At 30.0% G+C, this 14,990-nt stretch overlaps 1 protein-coding gene across 1 annotated transcript in view; it reads right to left on the bottom strand.

The window, feature by feature from the left end:
- Window positions 1–3,907: 3,907 nt before the first annotated feature.
- LOC123009582 (homeobox protein B-H1-like) overlaps window positions 3,908–14,990 on the bottom strand; it is a 50,456-nt gene continuing 39,373 nt past the window's right edge. Inside the window, exon 3 of the mRNA XM_044405988.1 lies at window positions 3,908–4,656. Within this exon, the coding sequence (XP_044261923.1) occupies window positions 4,218–4,656 (439 nt within the window). The 3' untranslated portion in view covers window positions 3,908–4,217. The remainder of the gene's footprint in view (window positions 4,657–14,990) is intronic.

The following is a 14,990-nucleotide window of genomic DNA, read 5'->3' as shown; positions in this document are numbered from 1 at the left end:
CAACCTGGGTTGCTATTTAAAAAAATAAAACGTAAAAACTAAATAAAATTCCGAAAAATTTTATTTTTTGATAAAACATTGCATTTTTATAGTACTTTTCCAAAAAATAAATAATTTAAGCAAACGTTTGGCTCTAAACTTTTTATTCATTATGGTATGCTTAGTTATTGTAGTTTGTTGTATTTTAAACAAAAATGGAAGGTAATGCGAACTAAAATTAGTTTAAAAATAGAATTCTTGTATAAAAATACAAATTGTTGTTGTCTGAAATTAAAAGAACTCACAAATGTTATAATAGTATATTATTTAACCAGCACATAATGAAAGCTATAATTCAGAACAATGAAGTTTATACTCGAGCCAATAATGGTCAGAGTAATAAAGTCATTATGTGCAAGTCAAATGATCAATTTGGAATGAAATTTTAGGTTATCCTATCAATTGTTCGCCTTTTTTTTGAAAGGAAAATTTTAAATTATCTAATTTTGACTAGATTTTTAGAAAAACCTAATTCTAAACTGTATGTTTTAGTAATAGTGTACAAAAATCACAAATATTTGATATTAGAATTTAATATTTTAATGTATTTAAATTAAGCTTTGAGAAGGTGACTTGATTTTCGAAAAAAATTCTGAAAGCAAGGCAATCAGTGCAAGACTGAAAAATGTTATTACGGTAGCCTCTGCGATGCATTCTCGTCCATATCTCTCGAAATAAAGGAAGATAAACAGCCGAGATTTGTTCTGATTGTTCGCACAATGCATTCTCGGCGGCATCTAAGTTGATTACTTGCAATTTGGCGTTAATTGCTGTCAGTTTGCGTTCTCACGCGGCATCGACTTTACTTTTGTATATTAACTAATTAGTGTTTGTGTTCTGGTCTCTCATCATCACGCACGTTCAATTCATCAGCCACATGACTTTGGCTACTCTTAGGCCATTATGTGCTATGACCGGCTACTATTTTCAAACACTCTCTAAATTGTTTCTATTATGTTAAGGCAGTTAACAAGAATCCGACGCAACGCCTCAAACCCAATCACCGTGACCGAACTATAGCCACAATATCATCCAATCAAAATAAATTCATAATAGAAAATTATTGTGGTCGAGGACTAGTTAATTGGAGTTTAACGAAATAACGTGCCGACGATTTTGGGACAACAAGCTGGAATTTTATTACACACAGAAGGGCTTCTGAAGTGGGATAATAATTATAATTTTCTCCGGATTGGTGTGTTTGGTGCGACTGAATCAATGCTATTTCTTCACGAATAACTCAATCGATAAATAATCAATTTAATAAATTCTCAAAAACGTGATTTGAATCAAATTATGTTTCGTTAAAAAAGTTTTGAACTTTAAAAGTAAGTAGGTACTTAAATAAAAACTTGACTTTTCAGATGCAAACTATGAGTGATTTAAGTACGATAATTATAAAAGTTTTTTAAAACAAGTTTAATCAGTGTAAAATTAGGCACTTTTTTGAGCAATTGTAATTAACCAACAGACTAATAAATATTAATAAATACATTTTTGTAAATATAATGGCTTAATTATGGTTTCAAAAGGAAGTAATAATTTTGAAGATAATAATTACATCACATTTATCAAATATTGCGATGAATATTCAAAAAGGTTTTGCCTTTTTTAATAAAAATAAACTTTTTAAACGTTTCGATAGTCATGCAACACCTATGTCGACACATAAACATACAGGGTGATTCATTCAAACCACAATTGAAACGTTTATTGTTTTTTTTGAAAATAAGTGTAGAATTAGTTCATTCAAACTCACTTTTTTGAATAAAAAAATACAAGAATCAGGTGTGATAATTAATTTCTTTCACTTGTTGTGATTTAAACATTAAATTGGCACACTGAACAAAACAAAAAAGACAGAATATATGAAGCTTGGCATGTGTCATGTTTCAGTGTTGCCAACTTAATTTAAAATCATAAGCTACTTTGATCAGAAACTTAATTAATTTAATAGTTCTGCAAAAATTACCATAAACACATTATAAATACAGGGTGCGCCAGAACTCGCGCCCCAGACAAAAATGTCATATAAGGTAAGATACAAGGAACATGGAAAAAATGTAAAAAAAATTCTATCTATAAAAATTTCGAAGTTATGAGAGCTCAAATTTTGCACTTTGACTCTATTTATTTCGGTTGGAAAAGTAATTTTTCAAGTTTTTTTGCTATAGGCTATTAAAAGAGAAAACAAGAAAGCTGTATCCTAAACTGTAACTCTGTTCAATGTTATTTGTGGCTTTTATTGGCAAAAGTTTTGGTCCTTTACTAAATAATTCTAAAAAAACATATACAAGATAATTAGTATCATTAAATATTTTTAAAAAAAATTTTTGACAGAAAGAATTTTTTAAACATTTTTTTCATGTTCCTGGTATCTTACCTTACTCGAAAATTTTCTCTGGGGCGCGAGTTCTGGCGCACCCTGTATATTAATTTAAATTTCAAAACAATAGCTTTTCTTACTATGCTTACGGCTTACACGGTGGTTTAAAAAAGTTACACCAGAATTTTTTGTCGCATGTTTTTCAATATACCTACAGGGTGACGAAAAAGTGTGGAACCAGACGTCTATTGCTTACACTATTTATTTTTTGAAAAAACTAATTGATGATTGATTATGTACCTACTATTAATAGGTATAGACTTTTCATTCAATTTTTTTGAATAAATAAATTAATTTTCTCAAAAAACACGATGAAGGTTTATGGCACTTTGATTTATATTAATTACTCCCATTACAAAATTACTCTCTTGAGTAATAAAAAATTAATATGTATTAAATTTGCATGTTTGAAAAGCTGTAACTACCTACCTATGAAATGTTAGTAAAAAATTTTTCTTTGCAATTTTGACAATACCTACCTTCTAATGATTTTGAAAACACTTCAATGATGGTGTTTTTTTATCATCCTGAACAAATGTATCGATTAAATTATAGTCATAATTTTTAAATATCTTGTAATACCTATCATCAAGAATTAGAAAACTATGCAAGATGGGAAATTTCATTTGCAATTTTTTTAATGATTTGGCAACACCGCATCACAACAAAAAACGAAACGTAATTTAGAGCATTTAACAAAACAAAACATTTAAAAACAATATTACAAAAAGAGCACACCCTTTTTTCGTCTATCTATCGCATGTCGCATTACAGCCAGCCGCGGAGTAGCGGTAAAGGCCAATATGGCGGCGCCCATGGCTCGCTTTAGCTGACCGTGTAGCATTTATATTCTTACTCATTCGTGCAAGTGTTCCGCGGTATTTGTGTGTTTTGATGTATTGATGTGTATTGATCCGAAAACCATAGCAATTTTTTGTTATGAACTATGTTTTATGGAATAATAACTTTTCTAGTTTCATCTATCCTTTTTATTCTTTTAAATTAACATTTCAAATTTACTTGTTAAAAATTTTGTTTTAAGTACGTAAATGTTCTAATAACTAAAAATTATTTGTACCTATTATTATTTGAAGTAACAAAAATAATTTACTTTCGTAGTTATTTATTCAACGAGTTTGAGTGTAAATCGGACGATTTATTTCACGGGGTAGATTTTTAAAAGTGGAATAAAGTGTCCGCTTTACACGAAGACGAGTTGAGTTTTATTTTTCGAATTAGACTCAACAAAGCTTAAAATTGCTTTAAATCTGTTAAAAATAATCTGACGATTCGTATTGGGAAATGCAGTTGTCAAAACTTCCTTACACAGAAGAATAACAGTAAATTTTGACATTGTCGAAGAATAAATTACTTTAAATAAATTGTTATAGGGTGAAAATCAGTAATTTTTTCTGTTGTTTTTCTACTTTTTGAATCTTATCTGGGAGAGAGGTCTTGGAAAATGTGACACAAACCAAATAATAGTAATAAAAACTTAAAATCCTTTATTTCCTATGTATTTTCTAATAATAACATGGATAAAGATACTCATCGAGCAAAAATAAAACGATTACAACAAGAGTGCAATCCGATAAACTCCGAACATTTATACACATCCATCCTCGTAATCCCTTCTTATCTACCACTCCACACAAAGCCCGTCGACAAATCTCTAATTACAAAAATTGTCCATATGTCTATCAATCTACACAACACGTAAAAGCGCAAATAAATAACAAGTCCAGCTATAGTACACTTTATATCACAATATCAAAGTCTTTGCTCGAAGCCCTCAAACGTGGATCGTGTCCTCGTCTTCGGAGGGCGTCCTCCGACCCCCCGAGCCGGGCGACCCCGGATCCAGGGGCGTATCGGGGCTGGGAGATCTGGGAGACGGGCCCTCGGTCTGGTTGGAGTAGTAGCTGGAAAGGGTACTTAAGGAACTACTGGCGGCCAGGGAGCCCAGATGGGCACTGGGACCGGGGATTCCCAGACCCATGCCTGGAGGGTAGAGACGGTATGGGAGAGGTTTTTGGAGCGTGGCGGCGGCGGCGGCTGCGGCTTGTCGGTAGTAGATGTCCGCCGCGCTGGGGGCGGCGGTGGGGCCGGCAGTCTGAGGCGGATACCAGCAGCCGTAAGGCGGCGCGCCGTACAAGCGCTGGAAGGCGGCGTAGTTGCCGGCCTCGGCGAGGAGCTCCAGGCCTACTGCCGTCTGCCGTTTCCATTTCGTTCTGAAATAAAAAAAAATTAATTATACAACAAATATCATAAATTTTAAAAATTATTATAAATAATAAATGAATAAAAACGTAGTATTGTAATCGGTCTGTACGTATCTACAAGGTGATTCAAGTTATATTTCGCCATTTGAAAAATACTTTGGAAACATCGTTATTATTAAGAATATTAGAAAAAAAAAAAACAGAAAACTTTTTATATCTACTTGGCTACAGGGTGAGTCAAGTTTTAGTGTGCTCTCATTTACAATTTGAGAAATCTACTCACAAAAAACAACTTTTAGAGAATAACAAAGCAAAAATACAATCAAAATGAATAATAAAAATTAACGAAGTAGTAATAATGGCAACTACCCATATTGGGGGCCAGTACGTCAGAAAAAAATAAATATAAAAATAAAAGCAAAATTATAAATAATTGTAATAATAGAAATCATAGCTACCTGTATGTACAGGGTGAATCAAGTTTTGTTTGGTTGTCATTTACAATTAAAGAATATTTTTGAATAAAAAATGAGTATAATGGCTATAGATAAAAATACTACCTAATAAAATGAACAGCAACAATACTAATAAAAATAACTGAATGATAGTTTACAATAATTGGAGATTTTTTTTGAGAATGTTTTGAGATAAAGATACAGCCAACTGATAATTTTTATGTAGCACAGCTCCGTTCAAAAAATGCCGATAGGTAAAATTAACAACTTTTCGAGGCTTCATTGGGATTAGATCCTGCAAAGAGTTGCCTACCGCTATCTGCGTTATACAGGGTGCGCCAGAACTCGCGCCCCAGAGAAAATTTTCAAGTAAAGTAAGATACCAGGAACATTAAAAAAAAATGTTTAAAAAATTCTAACTGTCAAAAAAGTTTGACATTTATTTTTTGACATTTGACATTTTTTTATATCTATTTAACGATACTGATGATCTTGTATACGTTTTTCTACAATTATTTAGTGAAGGGACAAAAATTTTGCCAATAAAAGCCACAAATAACATTGAACAAAGTTACAATTTAGGATACAGCTTCCTTGTTTCCTCTTTTAATAGCCTATAGCAAAAAAACTTGGAAAATTAGTTTTCCAGCAGAAATAAATAGAGTCAAAGTGCAAACTTTAAACCAAAATTTTCTACAATTTATCTTATAACCGTGAAAAGCGATTACAATTTACATTGTTTACTTTTTTTACATTTAAAAGTTAAACGGTAAACGACCATCTTGCAATTTTTGGTTTTGACATCTTCTGACATTCATGCACATGGGCGACTCATTGCACTAGTTAAATATTGAGTAATAATTATGGTATTTTGCATTTTTCGATTTTTTTTTAATAGAAAAAATTAAATTGTTAAATAATTCGTGTAATTCATGTTAATAAATGAATCGTGATTTCGTCGTGTGAAATGCTTGAAATGATCTCATATTTGACTTGGTCGAGCCGCCCCTGTAAACATTTCAACTCCTAGGACTTGAACTTCTTGAAGTATTTCAACTTCGGTAACAAAAAAAGCGACTTCCGACTTCAACCTTTTCTATATAGAAAGATACACAAAAGCGCAATTTTTTATAAAAGATATTTATTGTAATGACCGCTACCTGTAGGTATGTACATGTACATCAAGCATAAATTACAGTCATTTGACATAAGAAATATAATTTTTGACCATCTTAAAAGTCAAGGTTTATTTTGTTGTGACTGACAATTATAAAAAAAAAATTAAGTTTAATAAAGATACAGAGATAGATAGAAATAGATATACAGTATGCGCCAGAACTCGCGCCCCAGAGAAAAATGCCTAGTTTTTTTGGTACAGACTATTCAAATAGCCTGTAGGAAACAAAAAGCTGTATCCTAAATTATAACTGTTTAATCTTATTTGTAGCTTTTATTGGCAAAAATTTTGTACCTTTCCTGAATAATTATAAAAAAATATATACAAAACCATCAGTATCATTAAATAGGCATAAAAAAGTATCAAATGTCAAAAAATAAATGTCAAAATTTTTTGCCAGATAAAATTTTTTTATGTTCCTGGTATTTTATCTTACTTGCAATTTTTCTCTTGGACCCGAGTTCTGAGACAGCCTGTATGTATGTTCAGAGATGAAAAGAGATAAAAACAACAATTATAGAGTTAAACAAGCAGGTATTACTTCCACGCCATTTGCGATATAAAGCTTTTAAAGTACAATGAAGATAACTAGAAATATGTGATTGAGAGAAAAAAATAGTGGCAAAGTGACAAGACAAAAAAATGGAATAAACAGCAAAAATCAGAGAACCAAAAAGAGTAAAAGAAAAGATAATGCAGAAGCAATAAATGCATCCGTAAAACAATGTAAAATAATAAGCAATAACAGAATAAAAAATGCAAAAATCAAAAAGAAAGAGAAAAAAAGAAAATTATACTAGAAATGAATATACCAGAAAAAAACAAAAATATTTCGTAACAAACAAAAAAAACAAATATCAAAAAAGACACAACATCTGCATTTTGTCTTGACTTTGTAGTTTGGACTAAAAAGAATGAAACTACCAACGGATACAAGAGAAAGAAATAGCTAACAACTAGTAGAAAAAATACAAAATTAGAGAAAAAAATAATTTTTGAGTGCGAGTATATGGCCAAAATTGTCATTTTTGGTCTAGCGGTAAACCTGATACAACCTGTAGAATCCGTAATTCTTAGAATGTATTAATTTTTTCAATCCTATAAAGGAAAAAAGTGGAATTATCTCTGCTAATATCTTTCGAATGCGAAATTAATTATTTATTACAAATGGGTCGTTTTGATGTCGGGGTACAGAATCGTGTAATTTTATCTGTTAATAGTGTAGTAAAGTTTGGTATTCGAGAAATGTAGAAAATCTAGCTAAATAATGATAATTTCATTCATGTATTCGTGTAATCAACACAAATAAAAATGTTAAATGTTTTTTAATGATGGTGAAATACGTAACATTTCTTAATATCACAAAAGCGTGTTGCAAGTTGTATTTCTACGGATAATTTACATGTAATTGCTAGAGACTAACATGGATGTATGTGCGAATTTAGAACCGGTACGGAGGAACATTTATATGAATAATTTATTGAACGTTTATCTGCAATATACAGGCCGTATCATACAATTCGCCAATTTTTAAAAAAATCCAAAACAACTGTAAATAATTTAATTAATATTAATTAATGAAATTGAGCCGGAAGTCTGATTGGACAATTCCACAATCAAATACATATTATTACACCTTGCACTTTCCGTCTAATTACTTGTTGTCTATTTGTAATAATCAGTCAGAAATCAAAGTACAAAGCAATCAATCAATTTTAATTAGTTGATACTTATTTATTATGAAAGTTGAATCAGTGCAATTCAATTTGAAATCGTGGTATAGTTTTAGCCATCTACCTGGTGATTTTCCCATAAGTTGATGATCGGTCCCGACTTATCGTAAACCTAAACTTCCTTCAATCAATAATGCATTGGATGAAAATCGTCGATGTATTGAAGCGAAACGTCATCCAATTATTGAAATCACTACTAGAAACGTTCAGTATAATTCGTGTAGGTTCTATTGTAGTTTCTCCTGCAGTTAATTACAGTGAAACCGCAATGTGAACATCTTGTATATACAATTCAGGAGCCAGACATGCACGCAACCATTATTAACTGGCACTTTGCGGGAACCGTTGCACCCCATTGTGCACCCTTTCCTAAACCCCCACTTCAAATAAATTACAATACTAAATATGTAGGTCGTAAATCAAAATGTATACTAATGATTTTATGGGCCAAGAGCAGGGGCGGCTTCTCAAACGGCGCCCCAGGACAAAGCCATTATCTTCGGAAAAAAGGCTACAATTGGAAATCAAACCTGTGATTACCATCACCAAAATTATTAATCGTTGTTCAAATATTTTTTTTATTTATTTTATTTTTTTATTATAAAAATAAAGTTTACTCATAAAATTCACAAACATAAAATAAAACCTTGAAATATTTTAACTGTCTAGAAAGATAATCTTTGAATAAAAAAAAATACAGAATCAACAGGAGATTTCTTAAACCGTTATTTCTAAACACCTCTTTAGTCTGTTTAACTGACTTTTAAAGCCTAAAATTTAAAAAAATCTAGGTAAACAAATATATTTGAGCATTTCTCTAAGAAGTTTTTATTTTTTACAAGTCTACAAGCCGGTATTTCTGTCGCTTTCTGAGTCTTCCCAATTAGCTTTTACAGGATTATGTTTTAAAATGTCTTAAGAGACATTTTTTTTATTATCATAAGTTGGTACCTGTCTTTTGTAGTCTGATATTTTGAAACGTTCCGACTGACATTATACAGGGTGTTTAAAAAAACAGCAGGTGTTGTAGAATATTTACTTTTGACTCGATTTCAAAAATTAAAAGAAAGTAATTAAATGGATTTTAATGTAGTATAAACTGACAATTTTAGAATTTTTCTAAATTTTATACCTGAGATGAAAAATTTTCTTGGTCAAAGGTGGTCATGGATTTTAAAATAATTGTCGTAAGTTATGTCATCGACGCTGTTATGTTAGTGAGTCAAACATTGACAGAATTATTTCAAAAGAATGAAAAAAAATTTAATCTCACGGTAGTATATTTTGGGCTATATTGAATTTTCTAATTTTAAGGTCCTAGTTTTCTTGGTACAGACATGTGCAATATGTTTCACTTTTACTACAAATTTTAATTTTTATTAAAGTTAAAAAAAAATAACAAAAGTTAATTTAATCTAGTGGCGTCGTGTCAAATAAGACATAATTGTAATGTCAAAAAGCAATAAATGAAAAAAAAATATAGTCAATATTTTTTTTATTATTAATAAGAAATGATAATATGTGATAATTTCTTATAACAAATCAGAAAAACATTTAATTTAGTGTGATAAATTTATTTTATTATTTATCTATTTATTTTGTTTATTTTTAACAAAATTAATGTTAACAAGAATTTTTTTATTGTCTTACTACTAGATTTTATTAATTTTTTTAAACAATAATTTTTAGTGAAAGTAGAACATATTGCACATGTCTGCACCAAGAAAACAATCATCTTCCAAATTCTGAAAAAAAATTGAAATTAAAGTTGAATATGACATTTAAAAAAAGCCAAAATTGTCAGCTTATAATATACAGGGTGAATATAAAGTATGGAACCAAGCGGTTTTATTTTTAATTATTTTAATATAAATTAAAGTAATATAAAAAATCTGATCGTATTTTCAGAACGAAATTTTGTTTTGTTTTTGAGTTATGCGATTTTTTTTGTCAAAATTGCAATTTATGTAAAAAAAATTTTTGAAAAAATTAAATATAAAGCAGATAGTTGTAATTCTTAGAGTAGCTTTTATGAGAAAAATAATTTTATAGTGGGTTGCCATTTAAAAAAATATATTTTTTGTAGAACTCAAAAACAAAAGGAAGTTTCGAAAAATTTTATTCTTGTTAAATCATCACATTTTTATAGTACTTTATCACTCATCAATTAGTTTTTTCAAAAAATAAATAGTTTAAGCAAAAAACGTTTGGTTCCATACTTTTTATTCACCTGGTATGTATTAACAGACGTTTAATTTAGTTTTTTCCATTTTAAAATCAATCCATAAACAAAAATTTTACAACGCCTTTAAAAATCGCCCTGTATTTATTTTTGACCTGAAATGAGCCAAAACGACTCGAAGTGATACGTTGAATCCCGATTCCACCCGAAATGTCCCGAAGTGTGCTAAACGACCCGAAAAATCCGAACCTATACAAACTAACCCAAAACGCTTATTAGATGGCATTTAAACAAACCAACTGATATTCTTTATTGAAAAAAAATAAAACGAAACTAATATTATTTATTCAATAGTATTTCACCATATTGGTTTATTAGTTTGAAAAGTTTTCATAATTTTAATAATGTCGAAATATAACTTGAAACACCTAGTACATACCAATACGTTGTTAGTATTTCTATTAACACCATCGTTACGATTAGGGTTTATTTTACAATTTCTTATCACTATTATTTAAAAGTATACTCCCAATTTAATAACAGGGAAATAAAACTTGAATCACTCTGTACATACATTTTTTTTCTCTAGATTTACTTTTTCATGCAAAAAAATATAGGCAACAGAGTTAATTCTGCTTTTTACTAAGGTTTGAAAATTTTCTACAGAGTGAATCAGGTGAACGAGACTCTTTATGATTTACCTATTAAAAGATGTTTACTTATTAATTTTTTAAAATACGCAAGTTTGACTTTTAATAATAACACTAGCCAACAAGCATTTTGTGACTGTGAAGAAAACAGTTATTTTTTTTTCAATTCTATGTGCTAAACTCAAAAATGATAAAGAAAATTCCATAGCACGTCAGATTTTAGAGTTAGGCATTTTAAGATATCATATGTAAGTATGTTCGACAAAATCGACGAAAATCGAAACTCTTAAAATTCATTTTCTTCATTTTCATTTAAATTATTTTCCCCCAAATTTGGGTGCCGTAAGTGACGAGCAAGGGGAAAGGTTCCACAGGATATATTGATGATGGAAAACAGGTACCAGCTTTGATGGGGATTACTGCTGGTTCCTGATAAGGGAAGTTAAAACACAATACAAAAAAAGTCAGCTTTTGCAAAAAACTCATCTACAACAAATTTATGTTAGAATCTTGTACATCTTTCAACTTTCTTGTTTAGTGAATATATTAATTTCTTTCGTCGTCTATTTAATTAATTTCTATTTGAAATGAACAATTTTTACGATAAAATTTCAGAAAACTATTTTCCTGTAACATTTTTCTTATCAAATTCGTAATTAGAAATGTTAATGTACCCTGATACACATGTCACATTATAAAAAATAAAATTTGTTGGGTAGTGCAATTTTTCCCTCAAAGATGTTCCGCGTTTCCTTCTCCAAACAATGATCAAGCATAAAAATTGCAATATCTTTGCATCCTAAGCGCTTTTTAATTTTCCTAAATCAATAAGAAACCTCCAGCCCACAAAGTGCCAATTCACCATCCCAAACTAGCAGGCCGGAACTAGCAAATTAGTTGTTTTTAGGAAATTTGCCGCAAAACCGAACACAATCATTGAGTTAATTGGGGTTTTTTGAGACGGTAACATTGATTTTGGGAACGTGTTGACGCCACCATAGAGTCGGGAGACTTATTATAAGGAGATTAGCGTGGAAAGTGACAGTCATATCGTAATAGGGTGGGCGTAACATGCTTGTATTTAATCAAGTTTGCCGCGGAGGGTTGCCACAGGCCCTATGGAACCCTTAATTGGCCGCTTCACACGCCTGATGTGGTGGAGGAGTTTAATTTCAAACAATTTGTATTTTTGAACAAACAATACAGAGTGGTTCGGAACGAATTTGCTTAAAGGTACATTGACATGGAAGAATGGAAGCATCTGGTGAAAAACGCCATCGAATCCAATGGATATTTACTGGCGTAGTGGTAGAAAATTGTTGTTTAAACACCGTCGTTCGAAAAACGTCGATAAATTTTAATAGCATATCAATGAAAAGTGTACCGTCACGAAAAAAGTCATATTTAAAATAAATAGATTTCTTGTATCTGGCGTACGCTGTCCGCACTGACTGGCATTTTATCCATCCAACAAAAGCCGAATTCTCATGCCTGCTTAAAAGCTATTGGCCACATTAGTCATGCCGCTTCTTGTCCTAACACAAAGTAAATATTCGCCGAACTGTTTTACGCCAAAGAAATCTTCACTTATTGTTTTTCGAACGAGCGGCTCGACTGTGTAAACATTTTCCATTAAAACTCAAACATGATCAGCACGAGCGATCGCGAGAAAAAATTTCAACACTTCCAGGAAATTAACGAGATGCGGAAAATTAACATTGGTTTAAGAGCAAAAAGATCCATGAAATTCGTGTACAGTTTAAGCGAGTTTACCGACATACCAAAAACATCTACTTTAATTAAAGAAATATCAACACTGTCTTCAATTTCAGAACAGAAACAGAAATACAGAAATGTGTGTTTGGAGTTGCTCTAAATTTTTTCGTCTTCTTCACACACTACCTTTTGATACATAACTATAGCATCAGGTAAAAAAAATAACTTAGTTAACAAAAAATAACAGTAATTTATATTAATTTAAATCTAAAATTAAATAAAAAAAATTGAGAGACTACTCTCTTAGCCAGAAAAGCTTGCCCACAAACTCAATCCAGATCTCATTGTACGACACAAACAATAAAGAAGCAACAAAAAGAAGATAATTACCCAAGGCAAAAAAGCAAAGTTTTAGGAAGACGACTTTTGATTTATTCAACTCCAAGAAGATTCAACAAGATAAAAACAAAAAAATAAATAAGTTTTGCAGCATATCACACATAAAACAAATTTGTAACACGATCGATGGGCATTAAAGCAAAGGTTTTCGTTGAAGAACGTAACAAATTTTGAAAATATTTAAGAAATTATGGACAACATGCAATTAACACTCAATTCAAAAGAGAAGAAGATATGTTGCAAACTCATTGGTTTGTTTTAATTTTTGTGATTTTTTATTTCATTTTACATCATATATCCTTCCCTTTTATCTTTCTTCTGTTTATTTTTCTGTATTTATCAGTTTCGTTATTTTTTTTATCAATCTAGATTATGTTTTTTCATTTATTGTTTAGGGTCACCTTTTTATTTTTTTTTTCTTACAAAATTTTATGCATTAATGTGCATTTTTTCATTCATTTTAATTTTTTTTATATACGCCAGTACTCGCGGCCCAGTGAAAATTTTCAAGTAAGGTAAGATACCAGGAACATGTTTAAAAAAAATGTTTAAAATAATTCCATCTGTCGAAAAATTTTGACATTTATTTTTTGACATTTTTTCATGTCTATTTAATGATACTGATGATTTTGTATATGTTTTTTTTACAATTATTTAGTAAAAGTACAAAAATTTTGCCAATAAAAGCCACAAATAACATTGAACAGAGTTACAATTTAGGATACAGCTTCCTTGTTTCCCTTTTTAATAGCCTATAGCAAAAAAACGTGTAAAATTATTTTTCCGACAGAAATAAATGGAGTCAAAGTGCGAAATTTAAACCCTTATAACTTCGAAATCCTTATAGATAAAATTTTTTAACACTTTTTTATCTTACCTTATATGGCATTTTTCTCTGGAGCGCGAGTTCTGGCACACTCTGTATATTTAGATAACTTTAGCCTTTAATTCTCTGATCTTCAAATATTATTATGTGACAGTAGATAAAAAAATATAATTTGAACCCAATGATGTGCATTAGCATAAAAATACAACGTGTGTCAAAAGGATTTTTATTTAGAATAGCCTATGGAATTGTCATGTAATATAAAAAATGCCGCTTTAAAATTTATTGAATCTAATCAACCTCAAACGTTAATTTATTTCTATTGACAGCTGTATATCTGGATCAAAGAGAGTGGAGCGGTACAGAAAAATTTACGTGTAAAGAAATTCCATAGGCGACTAGATGAAAATTCCTTTGAAACACGTAGAACATATCGTATTTTGCACTATGTTTTTAATATTATTTTTAATAAAAAGCAAATGTAAGAAAAATCGTATTTGTTTTCACAGAAGATTTAAATAGGGAGCAAAAAGTATTAAAAAAACAAAAAATGCAAGCATTATCGCCCACTCTTCTGTAAATTGTTTACCTTTGATTTTTGTATTTAATTAATAGCCTTTTAAAACCTTCCTCAAATTCCTACAGAATGCTTCATTTCGATTTTCATCTTTTTCGTTTATTTTTTTGTTACTTACTATTAGATACATTCCTTCACGTACAATTTTTGCTTTTCTCTTTTCTGTTTTAATTTATTTAATTTTGTTACRATTGTAATATTTTGTTACTACTGAGTTTCTTTCTTTTCTTTTACTACTTTTCGTTTCTTTAGTCTTACTTTGGTTTCTGTTTTGTTWTATTTTTTTCTTATGTATAATTTTATGCAATTTTTTTACTGATTTTTCTTTYTTGTTTCAATGTGTTCTCAGTTCTTAACAAATTTTGCTTCCATTACAAARTATAGATTTAAATTTATAATACTTTTAATAATTCAGTTAGACTTCATTCCAGAAAACCTGAAAACTGAATATGATTTTGTCATGAGCTACATTTGTAAATTTTCATAATATAAATTGTTTAAACTATCGACCAGCGGAACCGTTAAAAATTTAAACCTCTTCCAGCGATTGTTTGAAATCATTTAGTCACCTAATTGTAAATATATGTATTGGTTTTCACAGAAGATTTAAATAGGGAACAAAAATTAT

This window comes from Tribolium madens, unplaced genomic scaffold (assembly GCF_015345945.1).
Source record: "Tribolium madens isolate multiple individuals breed KSU strain unplaced genomic scaffold, Tmad_KSU_1.1 Scaffold_7;HRSCAF=85;Tcas5.2_LG10, whole genome shotgun sequence".
Taxonomy (NCBI): Eukaryota; Metazoa; Arthropoda; class Insecta; order Coleoptera; family Tenebrionidae; genus Tribolium; species Tribolium madens.
Note: the sequence above shows the minus strand (reverse complement) of the source record. Positions and strands in the feature narration are given on the sequence as shown.